Here is a 23,738-nt window from a genome sequence, read left to right as displayed (position 1 = left end):
GGATGATAATTAAAGTCATCCCAACTGTCCTGGTCTGCTGTCAAGCCCTGTGGCTACCCTCCCTGCAGGGCGGCAGCTCCCCCACCCGCTGTCCTCTGCTCAGCATACCCCGCCCATGCCCAGCCCAGAGTCCACCTACGCACTGCCCCTTTGCCTGGAGCACTCCTACCATGCAGGTCCCAGCCTGTTGTGTTCATTTAACTTTAAAGATTAATTGGCAGGGCGCGGTGGTTCATGCCTGTAATCCCAGCACTTTGGGAGGCCGAGGCGGGTGGATCACAAGGTCAGGAGATCGAGACCATCCTAACCAACATGGTGAAACCCCATCTCTACTAAAAATACAAAAATTAGCCGGATGTGGTGGTGTGTGCCTGTAATCCCAGCTACTAGGGACGCTGAGGCAGAAGAATCACTTGAACCAGGGAGTTGAAGGTTGCAGTGAGCCGAGACAGCGCCACTGTACTCCAGCCTGGCAACAGAGTGAGACTCGTCTTAAAAAAAAAAAAAAAGGCCGGGCGCGGTGGCTCAAGCCTGTAATCCCAGCACTTTGGGAGGCCGAGACGGGCGGATCACGAGGTCGGGAGATCGAGACCATCCTGGCTAACACGGTGAAACCCCGTCTCTACTAAAAAAATACAAAAAACTAGCCGGGCGAGGGGGCGGGCGCCTGTAGTCCCAGCTACTCGGGAGGCTGAGGCAGGAGAATGGCGTGAACCCGGGAGGCGGAGCTTGCAGTGAGCTGAGATCCGGCCACTGCACTCCAGCCTGGGCAACAGAGCGAGACTCCGTCTCAAAAAAAAAAAAAAAAAAAAAAAAAAAAAAGATTAATTTACAGCAAACGCTTTGTAAGCACTCTTTTATTAGCACTGTGTCCTATTTATTTCAAATATACTGAAAAGGCTGGGCATGGTGACTCACCCCTGTAATCCCAGCACTTTGGAAGCCCGAGGCAGGAGGATCACTTGAGGCCAGAAGTTTGAGGTTATGAGTCTGAGAATAGCCTGGACAACATAATGAGATTCTGTCTCTCCAAAAATAAAAATTAAAAATTAAAAACTTAGCCACACCTGGTGATGCATGCCTGTAGTCCCAGCTGCTTGGGAAGCTGAGGCAGGAGGATTGCTTGAGCCCAGGAAGTTGGGGTTATCTCCAACCTGGGTGACAGAGTGAGACTCCATCTCTAGAAAACAAAATTTTTGGCCGGGCCCGGTGGCTCAAGCCTGTAATCCCAGCACTTTGGGAGGCCGAGACGGGCAGATCACGAGGTCAGGAGATCAAGACCATCCTGGCTAACACAGTGAAACCCCGTCTCTACTAAAAAATACAAAAAAATAGCCGGGCGAGGTGGCGGGCGCCTGTAGTCCCAGCTACTTGGGAGGCTGAGGCAGGAGAATGGCGCAAACCCGGGAGGCGGAGCTTGCAGTGAGCCGAGATCCGGCCACTGCACTCCAGCCTGGGCGACAGCGCGAGACTCCCTCTCAAAAAAAAAAAAAAAAAAAAAAAAAAAAAAAAAAATTTATAGCAAACACTTTGTTCTTTTATTAGCACTGTGAAGTATTTGAAATACACTGAGAAATGCAGACTAGGATTAGCAGACACTCATGGACCCACTATCCAGGATTAGCAAATGTTCACATTTTGCCATATTTGCTTCCAATTATTATTATTCTTATTTGAGATGGAGTCTCACTCTGTCGCCCAGGCTGGAGGGCAGTGGTACACTCTCGGCTCACTGCAAGCTCCACCTCCCGTGTTCAAGCAATTCTCCTGCCTCAGCCTCCCAAGTAGCTGGGATTACAGGTGTGTGCCACCATGCCCGGCTAATTTTTTTATTTTTAGTAGAAACAGGGTTTCGCCATGTTAGCCAAGCTGGTCTTGAACTCCTGACCTCAAGTGATCCACCTGCCTCGGCCTCCCAAAGTGCTGATATTACAGGTGTGAGCCACTGTGTCTGGCGAGCTTCCAATTATTTTTATATAACGTTTTATGTTACATATAACTAGATATAAATATATTTACATGTAAACATATATTACATACTGTATACATTTTTTAACATAGCAAAGCTTCTCACATACAGTTACAGACCCCTTTGTCCCCATCCTCTGGCCTATTCTCTCCCTCCCTGTGCAGTATCCACCCTGGAGTTACCATATCTTCCTCCTGCCCATGTTTTTGAATTTTGCTGCAAATACACAGTCCCTGAACTATACATAGCATTTATTCTGTATTTGGTATGGTTGCTTCATTCTACTGCTGGCGTTTGCCACTCAACATCCTACCTTCTGGGCCAATGTTGTTGCCATTCACAGGCCTAGTTCATTCTACGAAAATGCTCTGCAGCGTTCCCTTCTCTGGGCACCTCACCACTTATTTCCCCGCTGTTCTCTGATGGATGCTTTTGCTTTTTTCCAGTCTTACCAGCAGGGCAGTGACAAGGTTGCTAGGTGGAGGAGTCTGAATGTTCACCTAGGATGTTTTTCTAGCAGGAGGAATCGCATGGTCAGCTGCGTGAGATGTGCTGCTTTGCCCTCCACGGCATCTACTCCACGCTCCCCAGCAGCGGGTGAGAAGGCCCTGCTGGAGTGGCCAGGGGACCCTCGGAGGAGCCTAGGCCCTCCAGGGTGGGCCGGTCTCCCGTCAAGTGCTGTCAGGTTTGCTAAGTTCATTCAGGCACCACTTTGGAGACGGAGCCTCAGCACTGAGAAGGAGGCGGGTTACTGGTTGGATCTAGATGTGTTGCGTTACAGGTAGCACAAGGAGCTGTGTTCCCCGCCTGGTCATGTGGTGGGACAGTCAACTGTCGTCACCCTCCCTATAGCACCAGCACATCTGATGCCAGCAGGAGTGGACGGCCCCACTTCTCCAGGTGTCTTCACCTGCCACTTACTGGAACCTGCTCTGTCAAGGCAGGCCCTGAAGGTTTCTTCAAATATAGCTGAGGCAGGGAAGAGATACTTTGCCTTCAACATCGGTGACCCGAGTCCTCTGGAACTACCTCCAAAGAGGAAGAGCACTTTCCCCTCTCAGACAACATGCAGGCAGGGTAGCGGCACCCCTCACTCTCAACACAGAATGGAACATAGTCTGCACTCCTGTAGATGATCTGAAGGCATCAGGGGACCATGTGATACCAACCTCAGTCTCAGAGGGTAGGCCCTGCACGGGGGTGTGCAGTGTGGGGCCGCACCCCTCAGCCCTACCCCTCTGTTCTTCTTAATCCTGCAACAACATGGCTCTGGAATGGAGGGCAGTCACTGCCTTCCGGCAGCCCCATCACCGTGGCTGGGGAGGAGGAGGCAGTCACAGAGGCCTCAGGGAGCAACATCTCCCACTGCCCAGGCCTTCGGCAACACGAGTGAGATGTGGCCTCTGCCCCAAGGGTGCTTGCAGAGCAGCAAGGAAGGTGAATGTGATGGTTAGTGGTTAATATTAAGTGTCAACTTGATTGGACTGAAGGATGCAAAGTATTGTTTCTGGATGTTTCTGGGTGTTGCCAGCAGAGATTCACATGTGAGTCAGTGGACTGGGAGAGGAAGACCCACCTACAATGTGGGTGGGCACCATCCAATCGGCTGCCAGCATGGCGAGAAAAAGCAGGCAGAAGAAGGTGGAGGAAGCTGACTTGCCGAGTCTCCCAGGCTTCATCCTTCTTCCCTGCTGAATGCTTCACACCCTCGAACATCAGACTCCTGGTTCTTCAGCTTTTGGACTCTTGCACTTACACCAGTGGTTTGCCAGGGTTCTCAGGCCTTCGGCCACAGACTGAAGGCTGCACTCTTGGCTTCCCTACTTGTCAGGTTTTTGGACTCAGACTGAGCCACTACTGGCTTCCCTGCTCCTCAGCTTGCAGACGGCCTATCATGGGGCTTCACCCTGGGATCGTGTGAGTCAGTTCTTCTCAATAAATGCCCTTTCATGTGTCAGTTCTGTGCCTCTGGAGAACACTGATGAATACAGTGAGAAAGGCAGCTGGCACACCCGGGGACCCACAGAGGAGGAGTGCGAACTCGAGAGTCCCCCCTGAGCACTAAACGGATTCCCAGAGTGAGCGTCCCCTCCTGAGGGGCGGAGGAGAAACAGGACACTCCTGCGGGTCTGGGATGGTGTGGATGGCTTGGAGGGGATGCGGGAGCCACAGGTAAACAGGCTGCCGAGGGAGGGAAGAGTAGGTACCGGTCTAGAGTCTGGGGCTGTGAGTTTAGCTGATTAGGCCCTTGTAAAACAGTTTCACGGTGCCACCTGGTGGCAAGCTCAGAGCAACTTATTCCTGGAGAACCGGGACAGGAAAAATCCATCTGGTGGTGAGAGTACAAGAAGAGGAAGGCACTGTCTGGTCTGGTATGCAGGGCATGGCATGGGAGAGCACAGCCCCTTGGCACCTCGAGCCTGTGGAGAGAGGCTGTGGGGGTAGTGGTCACCAGAGCCCTTCCGCTGAGGCCCAGTGCTGCCCTGACCCTGCCTGCAGGTCACTGTGCCACTGGGTGATGCTGGCACCGCGTCTGTGAGGGGGAGTGCAGGGGTGGCTGTGAGGCCTCAGGGCACTTGCCCCACGGGGTGCCCACAGCCTGCCTGGAGTCCCTCCTCTGCTCACAGCACTATAGGCTGTCACTGGGAACCTCCTACTCTGTAGGCCCACCCAGCTTGTGACTTGGCAACCCCGTCCCATATCCAGACTGAACAATAGCTGTCTTCTGCTCTCCCTTGGGAGCAGCTTGGGCCAGGCAGGTGGGGTCATGCTGAGGGCCAACAGCAGGACAAAGACGGGCAGGTGGCCGGCAGGCCCGCCCACACCCATGCTCCCCACATGAGGTGGGTTGTCCTTGGCTTCAGGCTCCTCGTCTCAAACTGACAATGTACATCATTGTGAGGTGACGTGGTGTGGGAGGTGGGTCCCTGGACGCCTGAGGAACAGCCCAGATGGTGGGCAGTGCATTCCAGCACCCCAGCTCTCCAAAGCCCCTTTCACCTCCCTGAAGACAGTGTTTCTGCAGCTTTCCGGGGCCAGGCCACCTTTGTCCTCAGCCACCTGCCTAGTGTGTTTCGGCCCCGCCCAGTGTCACCCACCCTGTGTGACACTTCCACATCCCACATTGGGCTCCTCCTCTGCAGCCACCCTCAGGCTTCTTGCCTTGCCTACCCCTCCAGCTTCCCTATACAACTCTCAGTCTCATCCTCTACACCTCTGGCCATACTGGGGAGGGGCGCATTACTTTTTTCCAGTTTTTCAAAATTGTGGTAAAATATACATAACATACATTTGTCATTTTAACCAGTTTTAAGTGTACAGTTCAGTGGCATGAAGTACATTCACACTGTTGGGCAGCCATCACCACCGTCCATCTCCAGGACTTTTTCATCTTCCCAGACTGACACTCGGCCCCCATTCAACACAAACCCCACATTCCCCTCCCTCCAGCTCCCACCATTCTACTTCCTGTCTCTAGTTCTCTGGCCTCTCGGGGCCTCTCCAGACACAACTAATGGGAGTGGAGCCCCATAGTGCCTGTGCTGGTGTGGCTGCCTTCTTTCACTTAACGTAATGTCTTTAAAGTTCAGCCGTTGTATTATGCATCAGAACTTCATTCCTGGCCGGGCGCGGTGGCTCAAGCCTGTAATCCCAGCACTTTGGGAGGCCGAGACGGGTGGATCACGAGGTCAGGAGATCGAGACCATCTGGCTAACACGGTGAAACCCCGTCTCTACTAAAAAAAATGCAAAAAAACTAGCCGGGCGAGGTGGCGGGCGCCTGTAGCTACTCGGGAGCCTGAGGCAGGAGAATGGCGTGAACCCGGGAGGCGGAGCTTGCAGTGAGCTGAGATCCGGCCACTGCACTCCAGCCTGGGTGACAGAGCAAGACTCCGTCTCAAAAAAAAAAAAAAAAAAAAAGAACTTCATTCCTTTTCAAGGGTGAAGACGATACCACGTTTTATGTGTCCATTCGTCTACACACGGACGCTTGGGCTGATTCCACCTCTGGGCTTTGTGAGTGATGCTTCTAGGCAGACAGTTGTCACTTCAAGACCTTACTTTCAATCCTTCCGGGTGGATACCCCGAAGCGGAATTGCGGACCAAAGGGTAATTCTGTTTAATTTTTCGAGGAACTGCCAAACTTTTATGTTTAAATGTTCAGTGAAGTTGAAGTTTTATTTTTTAATTTGATGTTCAATTGTTTGAGGAACTGGCATTCACAGCATCTGCACCGTGTTCGATTTCCAACAGCAGGCACGGGTTCCGCTTTCTCTACGTCCTCGCCAACAGCAGGCACAGGTTCCGCTTTCTCTACGTCCTCGCCAACAGTTTTTATTTTCTGTGTTTTCAATGAATGTGAGGTGGTATCTCATTGTTTTCATTTGCATTTCCCTAATGTTTAGTGATGTTGAGCATCTTTTTATATGCTATTGGCTATTTGTATATCTTCTTTAGAGAAATGTCTATTCAAGGCCAGATGCAGTGGCTCACGCCTGTAATCCCAGCACTTTAGGAGGCCGAGGCACATGGATCACCTGAGGTCAGGAGTTCAACACAAGCCTGGCCAATATGGTGAAATCTGTCTCTACTAAAAATACAAAAAAAAATTGGCTGGGGGTGGTGGCAGGTGCCTGTAATCCCAGCTACTCAGGAGGCTGAGACTGGAGAATAACTTGGACCTGGGAGGCAGAGGTTGCGGTGAGCCAAGATCACACTGCTGCACTCCAGCCTGGGCAACAAGAGCGAAACTCTGTCTCAAAAAAAAAAAAAAGAAATGTCTATTCAAGTCCTTTGCCAGTTTTTGAATTGGGTTCTTTGATTTTTGTTGTTCAGTTGTAGAAGTTTAAAAAGAAAATATTCTGGATATTAACCTCTTACCAGATGAATGATTTACAAAGAAAAAAAAACAGTTCAGAGAGTATAAAAAGATCAAGTATTTTTTTAAAGGGTAGATGAAAGTAGATACATTAGAAACACATTATTGTTCGTGTGTAAACTTGAGACTCTTGTGCCTATGTTTATTCTGGTTCTTTTCACAGTACATTGAAATCATCAGTTGGTCAGGTGCAGTGGCTCACTCCTGTAATCCCAGCACTTTAGGAGGCCAAGGTGGGTGGATCGCCTGAGGTCAGGAGTTCAAGACCAGCCTTGAACCCAGGACCCAAGAAGCAGAGGTTGCAGTGAGCCGAGATTGCACCATTGCACCCCAGTCTGGGCTACAAGAGTGAAACTGTTTAAAAACAAACAAACAAACAAACAAACAAACAAACAAAAAACGGGTTGAGCACAGTGGCTCATGCCTGTAATCCCAGCAGTTTGGGAGGCCCAGGTGGGCAGATCACCTGAGGTCAGGAGTTCGAGACCAGCTTGGCCAACATAGTGTACTAATAATACAAAATATAGCTGGGCATGGTGGCATGTGCCTATAATCCCAGCTACTTGGGAGGCTGAGGCAGGAGAATGGCTTGAGTCCAGGAGGTGGAGGTTGCAGTGAGCTGAGATGGTGCCACTGCACTCCAGGCGGGGCAACAAAGCAAGACTCTGTCTCAAAAAAAAAAAAAAAAATTAAAAAAAGGAAAGTATCAATTTACTTTTCTGCATCTTCTGCTAGAGATTGAGCTTTTGTTTTTTTTTTTTTTTTTTTTTTTTTTTTTTTTTTTGAGACGGAGTCTCGCTCTGTCGCCCAGGCTGGAGTGCAGTGGCCGGATCTCAGCTCACTGCAAGCTCCGCCTCCCGGGTTCACGCCATTCTCCTGCCTCAGCCTCCCGAGTAGTTGGGACTACAGGCGCCCGCCACCGCGCCCGGCTAGTTTTTTGTATTTTTTAGTAGAGACAGGGTTTCACCGTGTTAGCCAGGATGGTCTCGATCTCCTGACCTCGTGATCCGCCCGTCTCGGCCTCCCAAAGTGCTGGAGATTGAGCTTTTGAATGAAACTCTTGTGTCTGCGTTGGCAGAATCTGTCTCAGAGGAGACTGTGGTAGGGAGAATTCTAAGATAACCCTCAACAACCCACATCCTATATAATTCCTCCCGCAAGGGTGGGAGGGACTGTGAATATAATGGGCTATCAGTCTCGTGACTGTGTTAATCACATAGCACTTTAAGAAAGGGAGATTATTGATTAAGGAAGGGTGATGTCCTTGAAAGTTCTGACCAAATCATGGGAGTCCTTTGTATCTGGGTCTGGAGGTCACAGACAAGAGAAGTCAGAGATTCCTAGAAGCCTAGGAAGGATTTGATGCAAGAGATCCTGAGGCTATCCCTGAAGGAGGAAGCTGCGGTATTGTGAGAGCGCCTGTGGGAAGCAGCCAAGTGGCCTCTAGGAGTTGACAACTAGCAAACCAGCGCTTGCCTCAGTCATTCAACTGCAAGAAAGGGAATTTTGCCAACAACCTAAATGGGCTGGAAGGCAGGTTCTTCTGCAGAGCCTTCAGAGAGCTTGTGGCCAGTCGACATCTTGAGCATGAGACCTTCAGCAGAGAACCAAGTTGGGCCATGGCAGACTCCTTACCGGGCATGGCGTAGTCATATATTTGTGTTGTTTTAAGACATGAGGTTAAAACCTTCACAGCAACAGAACACTAATAGGAATTTTGGTTCCAGGAATGAGGTGCTGCTGTAAGAAACATTTAAAAATATGCCAGTAGTTTTGGAACTGGGCAATGGGTGGGGCCTGGAAATATTTTGAGGAACATCATTTAAAAAACTTGAATTACCTTAGAGAAGGCCTCTATTTCCTTGGATAGACTGTGCATAGAAATATAGACTTTAAGGCTTCTGTGGTTGACAGCTTAGCAGGCGGGGGGTATGCTACTGGAAATGGGGTAGGTCCTGATGGTGTCACAGCAGAAACTGTTTCCCGCTGCTGTGTGAGGAGCAAACTTTCAGGGGCCCGTTTGCACGTATGTGTAATCGCTAGATAGGTTCTTCCTGCCTGCTGCACAGACAAAATCAAACTCCTGAGACCGTGCTGTTGCAGTAGAGAAAGACTTTCATTGACCAGGGCCCAGCTCACACAGGAGAACTGGCATTCTCACTCAAATTGGTCTCCCTGTAGGCTCAGAGGCCAGGGGATTTTATGGGCAATTGATGGGCATGGGGTTTAGGGAATAAGTGCAGCTGATTGGTTGGTGATGAAATTACAGAGGTGTGGAAAATGGTCCTTGTGCACTGAGCCCACCTCTGGGTGGGACCACAGGGCCATTTGAGTCATGAGTCACAAGTCCAGGTGGGGTCAGTCTGAAAAAAGCCGAAAAAAAAAAAAAAAAAAAATCTCAGGTTCTACAATAGTGACATTGTAGGAGCAACTGGGAGAGTCACAAATCTTGTGACCTCCGGCCATGTGACTCCTGAGCTGTAAGGGATTATAGAAACTATGCCTACCTTATCAGAATTCAGTCCCCTCCCATAATCCTATTCTTGTGGCCTTTCATTAGTCTTACCAAAGGTGGTTTTCAGTCCCTGAGCAAGGAAGGGATTAGTTTTAGGGAGGAACTATTATTATCCTTGCTTTCAAATTAAACTATAAACTAAATTCTTCTTAAAGTTAGCTTGGCTTAGCCCCAGGAATGACCAAGGACAGCTTGGAGGTCAGAAGCAAGATGGAGTCAACTATGTCAGATTTCTCTTACAGTTATAATTTTGCAAAGGCAGTTTCATGTGGCTTAGGAGATTTCTAAGCAACGCTTTGAGGTGCTACCTGGTTTCTTCTTGCTACTTATAGCAAAAGGTGAAGGAAGAGGGATAAACTGAGGGAAGAACTGCTAAACCAAAAGGAGTCAGGACTGGAAGGTTTCGAAAATTCTTAGCCTCTCCAGATGTCAAAAGATGCTAAAGGTCAGAGATGGTCGCTGAAACCATGGCACAGAGAAAAGTCTGACACTCTAATGTTCTGCTAAGACCCCAGAAAGACCAAGAGGTCAGAATAGTCAGTCCATCCAAGGGCCCTTTCAAGACATTGAGGTATAGTCACAACAGAGGGCCCCAAGGACGCTGCCATCTCAGCAGGAGGCCAGGTGGAGGAGGGACTATCTCAAAAAGATTGTGCATGTGACTTTATCTAATGAAGTGAAACTGGTGAAACACACAAGGACTATGAGGTTCTTGAGATGTTTATTTCAGCAGAATATTCCCAGCTCATACTGACAGGGACAGGGAAAGTACACAATGAAAGAAGGCCCCCAGAATTCCACTTGCAGGAAGCAAGGCAGTAGAACTACTTGAATGCAACCGTGCTACTTAGCATGAAAAAGGAAGGATGACCCGAGCTGAGAGCCACAGAGGATTTTCTCCCAGGCCTTGAAACCTAATGGAGTTTGTTCCAGAAGGATATAAAAGCTGCTATGGACTAGTCACTGCTTTTTACTGTCCATTCCCCCAACCTCCTTTTGAGCATCATGCTGTGCCCGTCTTGCCACTGTATGTGCAGAATGTTGGGGTAGGAAGTTTCTTTCGTTTCATAGGTCCACAGGTCAGGAAGAATTGTGCTCAAGAGCTGTATTTAGCAGATTACAGCTGGGAACCTGATCTATATTCCATCTGAAGTATTTAAATGATGACATTGTGGATTTTGAGCTGATGAGATAATTCTATTTAGATGTAGATGGTGAGATTTTGAATTTTAAGCTGAGACTCTAATGAGATTGCCAGAGGCGTTTGAACCAGAGCAACTCCATCTTGAATAGGGGCCGGTAAAAGGAGGTTGAGACCTACTGGGCTGCATTCCCAGGAGGTTAGGCTTTTTTTTTTTTTTTTTTTGAGCGGGAGTCTTGCCACTCTGTCACCCAGGCTGGAGTGCAGTGGCGCAATCTTGGCTGCAAGCTCCGCCTCCCAGGTTCACGCCATTCTCCTGCCTCAGCCTCCCGAGTAGCTGGGACTACAGGCACCTGCCACCACCCCCGGCTATGTTTTTGTACGTTTTAGTAGAGACGGGGCTTCACCGTGTTAGCCAGGATGGTCTCGATCTGCTGACTTGGTGATCCACCCGTCTCAGCCTCCCGAAGTGCTGGGATTACAGGCGTGAGCCACCGCGCCCGGCCTTTTTTTTTTTTTTTTTTTTTAAAGACAAATCTAGCTCTGTCACCCAGGCTGGAGTGCAGTGGTGTGATCTCGGCTTGCTGCAACCTCTGCCTCCCAGGTCCAAGCTATTCTCCTGCCTCAGCCTCCCGAGTAGCTGGGACTACAGACACCTGCCACCATGCCTTGCTAATTTTTGTATCTTTATTAGAGACGGGGTTTCACCATGTTGGCCAGGCAGGTCTGGAACTCCTGACCTCAGGTGATCTGCCCACCTTGGCCTCCCAAAGTGCTGGGATTACAGGTGTGAGTCACCATGCCCGGCCCCCAGGAGGTTAGGTATTCTAAGTCACAGAATGAGATAGGAGGTAGGCAAAAGATACAAGTCATAAAGATCTTGTTAAAATAGGTTGGGGTAAAGGAGCCAGCCAATACCCACCAAAACCCAGATGGCGACGAGAGTGACTTCTGGTGGTCCTCAATGCTCATTATATGCTAGTTATAATACATTAGCATGCTCAGAGACACTCCCACCAGTGCCATGACAGTTTACCGCAAGGTCAGGAAGTCACCCTATATGGTCTAAAAGAGGGAGGAACTCTCAGTTCCGGTAACTGTCCATCCCTTTCCCTGGAAACTCATGGATAATCCACCCCTTGTTTAGCATATAAGCAAGAAATAACCATAAAAATGGGCAACTGCCTGTGGAGTAGCCATTCTTTTATTCCTTTACTTTCTTTTTTTTTTTTTTTTTTTTTTTTTTTTTTTTTTTTTGAGACGGAGTCTCGCTCTGTCTCCCGGGCTGGAGTTGCAGTGGCCGGATCTCAGCTCACTGCAAGCTCCGCCTCCCGAGTTCACGCCATTCTCCTGCCTCAGCCTCCCGAGTAGCTGGGACTACAGGCGCCGCCACCTCGCCCGGCTAGTTTTTTGTATTTTTTAGTAGAGACGGGGTTTCACCATGTTCACCAGGATGGTCTCGATCTCCTGACCTCGTGATCCACCCGTCTCGGCCTCCCAAAGTGCTGGGATTACAGGCTTGAGCCACCGCGCCCGGCCAAGATTCCTTTACTTTCTTAAGAAACGTGCTTTCACTTTATGGACCGCCCGAATTCCTCTCTTCATGTCTGAATCAGGCCCTGTTCCGGTAACAGGATGAGGCTCTTGGTAACCTTGAGGTATGCTGAATACATTTTGGGGATTGGGAGGGACATGCGTCACTGGAGGCCGGAGGTTGTGTTAGGCAGAATTCTCAGATGACTCCCTGCCACCCAGCTGTTGTCTATGACCCTCCTGTTGAGTGTGGAGGGACCTGTGGCTGAGACCGCACAGGCCTCTCATGACTGTGGCACGCTGAAGTTTAAGAAAAGGATATTATATTGTCCCTGGTGGGCCTGACCTAATCCCAGGGCCGGCGTCCTTGTGGAGGAGCGGGTTAGCTGGAAATGCTTGATGACATGATGTAAGCACTCGCCCTCTCACCATTACTGTATATTTCTGCGCTTGGGCCATAGTTGCCTTCATGTCTCCTCTGCACAGTGGAGTTCCGGGAGGGAGGGGCCCTGTGACGCTCTGGGGGTTCCCAGTGACCCCTGCCTCCCACGGACCCGGGCTCCCCACACCCGCCCGCCTGGGATCCGGTCCCAGCACCCCAATGGCCGCGGGCGGTTTCCCGGAGCCCCGCGGTTGGCCACGCGCCGCGCTCTCCGCCCCGTTGGGGACGCCCAGGCCACCGGCCGGATGAGGGACGCGGGGGCAGAGCGCTCAGGCCGGGGCCGGCGGGGACCCTGCGCGCTGGCCACCGCGATCCTCTGGCCACTCCTCCTGCTGCTGCGCTTCCCGTCCACCTCGTCCCTCTCTGCAGGTGAGCGGGCGGGGGTGGCCCGGACGGAGCGAGGAGCGGAGGTCGCCCGCCTCTCGTGGCCCTGCCCTGCCGCCCGACGCGGACACCCGCCCGGAGGGCCCGGCCGGGCAGGTCTGGCTCCCGGGCCCTGGGAGGAAGGCGCCTTGGAAGGAGCGGAGAGGATGGGGCTCCCGCGCTGGCCCTGCGGGGCTGGATCTCAGGCCTCTGCAGTCCAGTGCCCCACACACCCTCATTTCCAGGATGGGGAAATGCTACTGCAGACGGGACTGTGGGCGGAGTGTCTCTGGTTCGCTTCAGTCTGGGGGCGCACTGGGCCGGGAAGGGAGGGCACAGCCGCTTAGGGGCCGCGCGGTGGAGCGGTGCATCCCTTCTGCAGCCTCTGAGCCAACACGCACGGCATCGAGGCCTGGGAGAAGCCGGGCCCAGTGCTCACCCCCCAGCCCCACCGGCCGTCGCCCCTGACAGGGGGCCTTGGGCTGTGTGTTCCCGGGTCATCCAGGTGGTGCTGTCACATGGGCCGCGTGGCTTCACCCTGAGCCTTGGACATGTCCCTCCTGTGAAGTGAGAGGAGGGGCACGGCGGCCCCGGGTCCTGTTAATCCTGACATTTGGGGGCACCAGGGGCTGGCGTCCTTCATGCAGGCACCTCACTGCTGGGCTGTCTCCACAGTGTGTGGGAAGACCAGATTCAGCGGGAATTCCTCCGGGAGGCCCACCGGGAAGATCTTTGGAGGCCAGAGGGCGGAACCTGAGCGGTGGCCATGGCAGGCCAGTCTACTCTATCTAGGCAGGCACATCTGCGGCGCTGCCCTCATCGACAGCAACTGGGTGGCCTCTGCTGCTCACTGCTTCCAAAGGTGCACCTTCCCTCAGGGCCCTGCTGTGGGAGGGCACGCGAGAGGGAAGCCTGAAGTGAGGGCGCAGCCTTTTCTTTGTAGGCTTTGTTCTGGGACAGTTTGCTGCCCCCGGGTGTCCTGCCTTTGACCCAGCAGTGCCCTGTGCCTGGAATGCTGTCCCTGCGCATCAGACTGCTCCAGTCTCCTGACCAAGTGTGTGGCATCTCCCAGGCAAAGGATCCTACCTCATCTCTCACTCTGGGGTTGGGCATCCCCCCCCCCGTCACTCCACCCCACATTGGTCAACCTGCTAAGATGGTGTGGTTGTCTCATTACACGCACATGACTTTGAAACAGCTAAATGGAGCCGGGTGTGATGGCTCACACCTGTAATCCTAGTACTTCGGGAGGCTAAGGTGGGAGGATTGTATGAGTCCGGGAATTCCAGATCAGCCTGGGCAACATAGTGACACCTCATCTCTACAAAAATCACAAAATTTAGCCAGGCCTGGTGGTGTGCGCCTGTACTCCCAGCTACTCGGGAGAATCACTTGAGCCTGGGAGGCCAAGGCTGCAGTGACTGTGATCACACCATTGCACCCCACCCCAGGCGACAGGATGAGACCCTGTCTGAAAATAAGTAAATAATTAAAAGTAAAAATAAATAAATAGTTAAGGCCTGTCACGGTGGCTCACACCTGTAATCCCAGCACTTTAGGAGGCCAAGGCGGGTGGATTGCTTGAGCCCAAGAGTTCAAGACCAGCCTGGGCAACATGGCAAAACCCCATCTCTACTAAAAATAAAAAATCAGCCAAATACGACGGGGCATGCCTGTGGTCCTTGCTACTGAGGAGGCTGAGGCAGGAGGATCACCTGAGCCCAGGGAGGTTGAGGCTGCAGTGAAATGTGGTTGTGCCACTGCATTCCAGCCTGGGCCACAAAGCCAGATCTTGTCTCAAAAATAAAATAAAATAGAACAAAATAAAATAAATAGCTAAATGAAAATTAATCCACTCTAATTGGGATTATCAATAAATAGAGGAAAACAGACTTTATTTCTAAAGGGAACCACCTCCAGCCCACTCTCCATCTGCTGTAAACTTTAGGAATCAAAATCCTGATGTTCTACTCAGCGTGAGCTTTGGTTTCTGCATCCTGCCCAGCTCTAGGCCATCCACACAATCTCAGTGGGCCGCGGTTTTTCTTGTGTAAGTGGTAGCGGGTGTGCAGCATCCCAGGTCACACACACTTGATGCACGCTTCAGGTGATGAGACAGAGTGACAGTTCCAGGGCTTCCCAGGGCCAGGCATGCATGGTCGAGTGCCTGGCCCCTTCCAGCCAGCGCTCGTTGCAGGCTGTCCAGGGAACACTTGCCGAAGGCTCCCCTACGTCCTGGCTACCCACACATGCTGGCACATTCTTCCCCAGAAGGGTCCTGCGACTCTATATGTCCAGCCAGGGGGGTTTTGTCACTTCTGGAGAATTATGTGCCACCGTCCCCACAGATGAGAGTGAAAGATGAAACAGACGGCCTCTGTCCCAGGAGGTGTGAGGCAGAGAGGGTCAGGAGACTCAGTTACTCCTCCAGTGCTTCCTGGGCTTGCTGTGTGCTCTGAGGGAGTCGGGAGGATGTCAAATTCTGAGCCAGAAGCCAGAGCTTTGGACATAGCTGGCTGTAGCATCCTCCTCAGATCCCACTCATTTATTCAGCACCCGCGGGTGCCAGGCCTCAAGTCAGGCCCACTGTGCGGTACACAGAGATGCAAGCCCCACCCTGAGGCTTCTCATCCTGTCAGGAAAGTGATGCACAAGACCAGGACCATGGTAGACCCTGCGCCAGACAGCGGCTCGGAGCAGGACAGGCCTTTGGGGAGGTGGATGCAGACATGTGGGGGGAGGAGGACCATACAGCCAGGACCTGTGGGTTGGAAAGTCACTTGTTTTCTGGAAACAAGTTCAGTTCCATGAACTCCTCCACGTGCTCCACCAATACCTGCTGAGTTCCCGTCACCAGGTGGGGCAGCCTTGGAGATGGTGGTGCACGAGGACTGGGGAGAAGGGGGTGGAGCATACTGGCTAGGGAAATAGGGTCTTCGAGAATTACTGTAGGTCATGGGGCCTGAGGAGGGTTCTGGTCAGAGCTAGGAATGAGCCAAGTCTCTTCTCTTCTGAAATGAAGGGGTGACGTAATGCACCCCCAGTGTTTTCTGCACTAAGATTCTCGACTCCTTTGAGTCTGGGGCATGCTGAGAAAGCCACAGGAATCATCCCTGGCCAAGTGTCCCGAAGGCCCCCAAGCTCTTGTCAAGACCAAAGCAGGGCTCTCTGACATGAGGAAGGGAGGAGAGAGTAACCCCAGAGTGACGGTGGGGTCTGGGTGCCTGCCAGGTGGGCAGCCGGGGTGAGGGTGCCGGCCCAGCACTCAGAGGAGCCTCCCCACAACAGGTCCACTAACCCGTCTGATTACCGGATCCTACTTGGGTACAACCAGCTAAGCCATCCCACAGAGCACAGCCGGCAGATGACAGTGAACAGGATCATGGTGCACGCTGACTATAACAAGTGGCACCGCATGGGGAGTGACATCACCCTGCTGCAGCTGCACCGTCCTGTGGAATTCAGCTCCCACATCCTCCCCGCCTGCCTTCCGGAACCCACCACGTCGTTGGCCCCTGACAGCTCCTGCTGGATATCTGGTTGGGGAATGGTCACCGAGGATGGTGAGCAGTGCAGTCAAGTGGCCTGAGCACCTCCCACTTTTGGAGGCAGGCACTTGGGCTCTTTGACTCTGAGCCATTCAGGGTTCCCTGGTTCTGAATGTTACTGACTCCACCCTGACGACAAGGGCCTGCTGCGGTCTGACCTCCTCCAGGGCCTCACCAAGCGCCCTGGAGCTTCCATGGCGGTGGAAGGTGCTGGGCATCAGTAGCAAGTAAGAGTAGGCCTGCGGGTGCCGTGGCTCACGCCTGTAATCCCAGCACTTTGGGAGACCGAGGTGGGCAGATTACGAGGTCAAGAGATCAAGACCATCCTGGTCAATATGGTGAAACCCCATCTCTACTTAAAAAAAAAAAAACTATATATATATATACACAAAAATTAACTGGGCGTGGTGGCGGGTGCCTGTAATCCCAGCTACTGGGAAGGCTGAGGCAGGAGAATCGCTTGAACCAGGGAGGCGGAGGTTGCAGTGAGCCGAGATCACACCACCGCACTCCAGCTGGGCAACAGAGCAAGACTCTGTCTCAAAAACAAAAAAAAGAGAGAGCAGGTCTGTCCTCGGCCCAGGTGTTTATGTCTGAAGAACACTCACCTCTGTGGATGTGAACCTCGCTGCTCGCCTGGCATATTTGTCATATATTTGTATATTTGTAGACTGAGAGGGAAGAAATGTTAGGTAAAGACTCCAGCAAAAGAGTAAATGCTTTTGATTTAGGAAAATATAGTGATGAGTGCAAAACAGTGGAATGGCAATTTGGAATTATTTGTGGGGTCATCATTTGGCAGACTATCTCAGAGGAGGCGTTTAAGACAGGCATTCCATGAGCAGGCCAGAGCTGGCCTCCCTGCCCTTGCCGCTGAATATCAGTCACACGGCCCTAGTCATGAGAGCAGCTGGTCCTCCAAAGACAGCCTCCTGGGACTGTCGTTCTCCAACTTTTTTTTTTTTTTTGAGATGGAGTCTTGCTCTTGTTGGCCAGGCTGGAGTGCAATGGCATGATCTTGGCTCACCACAACCCCCACCTCCCCGGTTCAAGCGATTCTCCTCCTCATCCTCCTGAGTAGCTAGGATTACAGGCATGAGCCACCACACCTGGCTAATTTTGTGTTTTTAGTAGAGATGGGGTATCTCCATGTTGGTCAGGCTGGTTTCGAATTCCCAGCCTCAGGTGATCCACCCGCCTCGGCCTCCCAGGGACTGTCATTCTCTAAGAATCAAGGCAGAGAAGATTCTCCAGGTGGGAGAGGAGGAGTTAGGGCCTGGGGAAGTCATCAGTTAGTTGGAGCAGCTTCTGAGCAGAGAGCCATTGACCTTGATGAGAGATCTGGGCTCCAGTCATCCTTCTCTCTCCACACACCAGCAGCCCCCAAGGACCCATGAGGCCCACACAGGGCAGGCATTGTGCAGGGGTGGACCCCTGTCATCAGGCTTTGCCCACATGGGGACCCCAGGCCAGATCTGGGAGCGACAGCTGGAACCACAGCCCAAGCGTCCCCAGACCAGATGCTCCTTGAGGAAGGGCGTGTCTGATTGTCACACTGCTCAAGCCTGCCCAGCACCTGCTAGCTATGCCACCAGCCAGGCTGCCACTCCAACTGCCTCCCTCCCTGCCTCCAGCTCTGCCTCCTCTTAGTAGCCAGAGGACTTGTTTTGGATGCATAAGACCCTTCTATTGTGTCCCAGTGTGCTTGGAATGACACCTCCAACACCACATCCTGGCTGGGAGGTTCCCGGCTCTGGGCCCTGAGGCGGCTGCGCCTCACCCTTCACCCCACGCCTGCTCCCTTGCAGCCACATTGGCCTCCGTCCTGGCTCGTCTTACTGCAGGCCCTTCCCCTTTACCTGTCCCCTCGTCTTGGTGGTACCCTCCCTGGGTGAGCGGGCTGGGAAGGGAGGGCTTCCCTCTGGCTGCACATCTGACACCTCCTCCCACAGTCTTCCTGCCTGAGCCCTTCCAGCTTCAGGAGGCAGAGGTCGGTATCATGGAAAATAGTGTCTGCGGATCCTTTTTCCAGCCCCAGTACCCCGGCCAGCCAAGCAGCAGTGACTACACCATCCACGAGGACATGCTGTGCGCTGGGGACCTCATAACAGGAAAGGCCATCTGCCGGGTGAGTGGGCTCAATCTCTCTTGCCTGTGCTGTCCTGGGCCTCTGCCACAGGGTCTCCTCTGGACCCTGCCCCAGCCCTGACTTCTTCCCGAGCCCAGCCAAGCCTGAGGTGTCAGAGCCAGGACAGAAACTCCCAAAAAGCACTGGCCCATCCGTTTTATTTGTATCTTTTAAGAAGCGTTGTTGGCTGGGTAAACAGTGGCTCACATGTGTAATCCCAGCACTTTGGGAGGCTGAGGCGGGTGGATCACCTGAGGTCAGGAGTTCGAGACCAGCCTGACCAATATGGTGAAACCCCATCTCTACTAAAAATACAAAAATCAGCCAAGCATGGTGGCGTGTGCCTATAGTCCCAGTTACTCGGGAGGCTGAGGCAGGAGAATCGCTTGAACCCGGGAGGCGGCGGTTGCAGTGAGCCGAGATCGTTCCACTGCACTCTAGCCTGGGTGATGGAGTAAGACTCCGTCTCAAAAAAAAAAAAAAAACAAAAAAAAACCACCTTGTTGAAGCACACCATGCACAGGGAAGGGCATAAGTACAAGTGTCCTGCGGAGGAATTTTCAGAGACTGACCACTCATGTACCTGGCACCCATGGGTTTTATCCGTGCCTCATTCCTGACGCTAACCCTGCCTGCTTTCTAAAGCACCATGGCTTCATGTGGGGACTTGTAGCTGAGTGAAGCCGTATGGTATGCAAGCTTTTGCCTGGTCCGCTTAGTCAATGTTGTGTCTGTGGGCTGCATCCATCTGGTGTGCAGTCGGTATTGTTCATTTTTATTGCCGTATGCTATTCCACTGTGCAAAGACACTGCAATTTACTTACCCATTCTAGTGCGCGTGGCATTTGGGTGGTTCTTGTTTGAGGTTGTTGCAAATAGAATTTCTGTGGACCTCCTGGTGTACGCGTTTCAGGGCACGCAGGTTCCCATTCTGGTTATCAGTCACCCTGGCAATGGAATTGCCTTGCCATGAGATACGCACATGTTCATCTCTCGTCCATCATCTGAGAAACTCTGCAACCTGGTTGTACCAATTTTCATTCCCACCAGCTGGTGAGTGATAGTTCAGGTTGCTGCCAGTCCTTCAAATTGTCTTACCATTTTCGTATGAACTCTTGTGTGTGGTTTTTAATGTGCATTTCTCCGGTGACTACTGAAGATAAGCCCTTTGTCATACGTTTATTGCCTCTTTTGTAAAGTGTCCGTGCAAGTTTTTTGCCAACTATGGGATTGTCTGCCTTTCATTCGGAATCATAGGAGCTCTTTGTCTATTGTGGACGTGAGCCCGTTGTTGGATATGTTTATATATTATGAATGTCTTCTCCCACTGTGTGTAATCTTTGCACTTTATAGTGGGGGACTGAGGCCCACAGAGGAAGTGCAGGATCCTCTCGGTCTTTTTTTTTTTGACACAGGGCCCAGGCTGGAGCGCAGTGGCACAATCTCGGCTCACTGCAACCTCTGCCGCCCAGATTCAAGTGATTCTCCTCCCGCAGCTTCCGGAGTAACTGGGATGCACGACCATGCCCAAATAATTTTTATATTTTTAGTAGAGATGGGGTTTCATCATCTCGGCTGGGCTGGTCTCGAACTCCTGACCTCAAGTGGTCTGCCTGCCTCAGCCTCCCAAAAGTGCTGGGATTACAGGCGTGAGCCACCGTGCCCGGCCTCCTCTCCCTCTCTTGCACCTCCTCTTTCTCTTTCTCTCTCTTTGGTCACCCCATGGTGCAGAAACATTCTTTGATGACTCCCATCACCAAATGCCCTCCAGGCACCCTCCCTGCTCCCCACAACCGCCTCCCACCCCACCCGTCCCAGCAGGGCTCACCCCAGGGTGCCTGCCTGTGCCCTCTCTTGCTTCCTGGGCTCTATCCTCGCCACAGCCGTGCCGTCAGGCATTGGTGCAGCATCCCCCATCAGACACTGTGGGCGGCCCCTCCTGCTCTCTGCTGTCCTCCTTGGAGCGGCCTCCTCAGCCTCCTGACACCAACAGCCCACTGTGTACCACTGGGCTGATTCCCTTGCCTTGCCCATTTCCTTTGATAGAGAGAAACGGTCAGATATGGCAAGTCCTGTCTGTTGACCATTTCCCGCCAGCCTCTGCCATCCCTTCTCCTGCAGTTGTGTCCTGATGGGGCTCAGGCCAGAACCATCCTATCAGACAGAATCTGCACCAGGTCCCCTGGGTTCCCTGCCCACTGACGAGGCTGTGGGCTGGCACAGTCAGGCCTTGCCCCTCCTTCCTGTGTTGGCTCAGAGCAGCTCTAGGATTAGAGCAGCCCTTCTGGGGTCCTTCCAGGTCGCCCCCGTCCACACACCACGTCTGTGATGTCTGTTCATGTGGAATGTCCCTCAGGGCCTCCTCGGCGCTGTCTGCACACAAAGAGGCTTGGTCTTGTTGATTGCACACATGGCAGGAGGATGCTTGTTTCCTTGGGATTCCCTTTTTGGCCTATGGGATGGGGGTGCCCTGCCAAGGATGTCAGGGACTTCTCCATTTGGGGGCCCTGCCACACTCACAATCCCCCGTGCTCACCTGGGAGCCCCTGGCACTTGCCCTACCCCCAGGCTGGGCACAGGCAGCACCTCTTTTTCCCTCAGCACATCCCACAGCCTGGCATTTTCTGAAAAGCTCAACTAAGAAATGGAGGGAACACTAGAGACCTTAATAAGTCAAGGACATCTGGATTCAGGACTAGATTTATTTTTTTTTTATTTTTTTTTATTTTTTTTTGAGACAGAGTCTCGCTCTGTCACCCAGGCTGGAGTGCAGTGGCGCGATCTCGGCTCACTGCAAGCTCCGCCTCCCGGGTTCACGCCATTCTCCTGCCTCAGCCTCCCGAGTAGCTGGGACTACAGGCGCCCGCCGCCTCGCCCGGCTAATTTTTTGCATTTTTAGTAGAGACGGGGTTTCACCGTGTTAGCCAGGATGGTCTTGATCTCCTGACCTCGTGATCCGCCCGCCTCGGCCTCCCAAAGTGCTGGGATTACAGGCGTGAGCCACCGCGCCCGGCCCGGGACTAGATTTAATCCCAGCACCTTGGGGGCCAAGGTGGGAGGATCACTTGATACCAGGAGTTCAAGATCAGCTGGTAACATGGCAAGATCTCCATCTCCATTTCAATTTTTAAAAAAAAAGTTTAAAAAAGAACAAAATACTGGTGGGATGCAGTGCTGGGCTAAGGATTCAGGCCAAGGCGCAGCCAGCCCTCCAGGCTGGCACCCAGCCACCCCTGAGACCACAGGCGGCGCCTTCTCCCCACTAGGGTCAGGAGGGCTAGGCCTGGATGTCCATCTCCTAGAATCCCCTGCTTATTCTCATGGGTCTGTGACTGCCAGCCTGAAGGCTCTGCCCAGGGTCTCCTTGGGAGCTTTGTGGAGTGGGGCTTCAGAGCCCCGTCTTCGAGATTTTGATCCAGGAGGTCTGTCCTGGGTCTGGGCTTCTAACATCGCCCAGGTGACTGATGAGCGCCACTCACTCAGACAGTGGGGACACCTGCCGCACACCTTGCTTCCCACACTCCGTCCTGGAGAAGCGTGAGGCCCCCTCCTGCCCCGAACAATGCGTGTCCCTCCCTGTCTTGGTCCCCACCACCCATGTCCTCTCTGTTCTCAGGGAGACTCCGGGGGTCCCCTCGTCTGCCCGTTAAATGGCACCTGGTTCCTGATGGGGCTGTCTAGTTGGAGCCTCGACTGCCGCTCACCCATCGGCCCCAGCGTCTTCACCAGGCTCTCCTACTTCACCAACTGGATTAGCCAGAAGAAGAGGGAGAGTCCCCCTCTGGATCCTGCCTTGGCTCCTCCTCAGGAGATGCCCCCAGCCCTGGACAGCATGTCCTCTCAGGGTACCGTCTATAAACCCGGGCTCTGCGCAGCCCTTCCGGCTGCTCACACCCTCCTCCTGCTGCTGATTCTGCTGGGGAGCCTGTGAAGGGCCGGGCCCCTGGCCTCCTAACCACAAGTGTGCCCACCTCAGGCCGGCCTCCTTGCTGAGCTCTGCACGCTCCTGACATGTTTCCATCTCTGGGCTCTCCTGTCCACCCAAGGCCACCCCTGCCCCAGGCCTGACAAAATAAAAACCACCCAAGAAGCTTCTTGCTCTGGTTTCTGGCCCACCAGAGCCATCTCCCACACTCCACTGTGTCTCCAGCTCCTCAGGGAGGGCAGGTCTCCCTCCTCCCTGGGCAGGGATATGGGAGCCAAGTCACTCTCCTTGGGGAGTTGGGTCGCGCAGACTCAGGCCCCGTTCCTGTCCTCCAGGGCATGCAGTCTTCCAGAAAAATGGCGCCAGGGCCTCCCCACACGGAAGCAGCCGCCTGTCCTCCCGGAGCTAGGTGCTGTGCGCCGGTCAGGGATGAAGTCGTATCTTCCAGGCACACAGGTCACAGAGGCTCTCCTCGACAGCTGCGAGTAAACTGTGAAGGGGGCTGAGGTCTTGGGTCAGCCGTCCCAGAGTTCTGTCCCAGGGGTCAGCTGTCAGCTGACTGCCCCCTCTACTCACAGCCCTGCCCTCTCCCTGCCTCCGGAAACCCAGCCCCCACCCCTGTGGCTTGCTCCAGCTTGTAGGGGTTGCGGCTTGGCTGACCCAGGACTTGCTGGTCCAGCACTGAGCCCATGACCCAGACTCTGAGTTGCACCTGCAAACCTGTCTGAGTCAGGTTTGCATCCCAGTGAGTCAGCAGGACTCTCACAGGGCCTCACCCACAGCTCTCCCCCAACCCCCAACCTGAACTTACAATGAAAGGCCGGCAGCCGGCCGGGCACAGTGGCTCACACCTGTAATCCCAGCACTTTGGGAGGCCGAGGTAGGCGGATCATGAGGTCAGGAGATTGAGACCATCTTTGCTAAAATGGTGAAACCTCAGCTCTACTAAAAATACAAAAAATTAGCCGGGCGTGGTGGCAGGTGCCTGCAGTCCCAGCTGCTCAGGAGGCTGAGGCAGGAGAATCGCTTGAACCTGGGAGGTAGAGGTTGCAGTGAGCCAAGATCATGCCACTGCACTCCGGCCTGGGCGACAGAGCAAGACTCCATTTTAAAAAAAAGAATAAATGAGGGGCAGAGAGACCTTGGTGGTAATCACAAGGGTGCATTGCCTTACAATAATTTTTTAAGAGCTATCTTTGTTTTGGATTCTTCTACGTATTTGCTTCATTTTATGTAAAAATAGATTTAAACAACTCGTAATTATTGTTTTTTTTTTTTTTTTTTTTTTTTTTTTT

At 52.8% G+C, this 23,738-nt stretch overlaps 1 protein-coding gene across 2 annotated transcripts; it reads left to right on the top strand.

The window, feature by feature from the left end:
• The first annotated feature begins 12,658 nt into the window (after nt 1-12,658).
• Nucleotides 12,659-22,449, top strand: LOC112636659 (serine protease 40). Of its 2 annotated transcripts, XM_025405462.1 has the most exons (4): nt 12,659-12,848; nt 16,131-16,405; nt 18,343-18,518; nt 22,135-22,449. In XM_025405462.1, the coding sequence occupies exons 2-4, from the start codon at nt 16,207-16,209 to the stop codon at nt 22,447-22,449; spliced, it is 690 nt and encodes a 229-aa protein (XP_025261247.1). In that variant the 5' UTR covers nt 12,659-12,848; nt 16,131-16,206. The 2 variants fall into 2 exon arrangements, with proteins under 2 accessions (XP_025261247.1, XP_025261248.1); XM_025405463.1 differs by lacking the exon at nt 16,131-16,405 and having other exon boundaries at nt 12,690-12,848.
• Nucleotides 22,450-23,738: the final 1,289 nt, after the last annotated feature.

This window comes from Theropithecus gelada, chromosome 12 (genome assembly GCF_003255815.1).
Source record: "Theropithecus gelada isolate Dixy chromosome 12, Tgel_1.0, whole genome shotgun sequence".
In the NCBI taxonomy this organism is placed as follows: Eukaryota; Metazoa; Chordata; class Mammalia; order Primates; family Cercopithecidae; genus Theropithecus; species Theropithecus gelada.
Note: the sequence above shows the minus strand (reverse complement) of the source record. Positions and strands in the feature narration are given on the sequence as shown.

Excerpts from the sequence above, each read along its gene's own strand:
- LOC112636659 (XM_025405462.1), top strand. The coding sequence starts at position 16,207 with ATGACAGTGAACAGGATCATGGTGCACGCTGACTATAACAAGTGGCAC. Across the intron at positions 16,406-18,342 it reads GGGAATGGTCACCGAGGATG|TCTTCCTGCCTGAGCCCTTC; the intron begins GTGAGCAGTGCA and ends CTCCTCCCACAG. Across the intron at positions 18,519-22,134 it reads CAGGAAAGGCCATCTGCCGG|GGAGACTCCGGGGGTCCCCT; the intron begins GTGAGTGGGCTC and ends CTCTGTTCTCAG.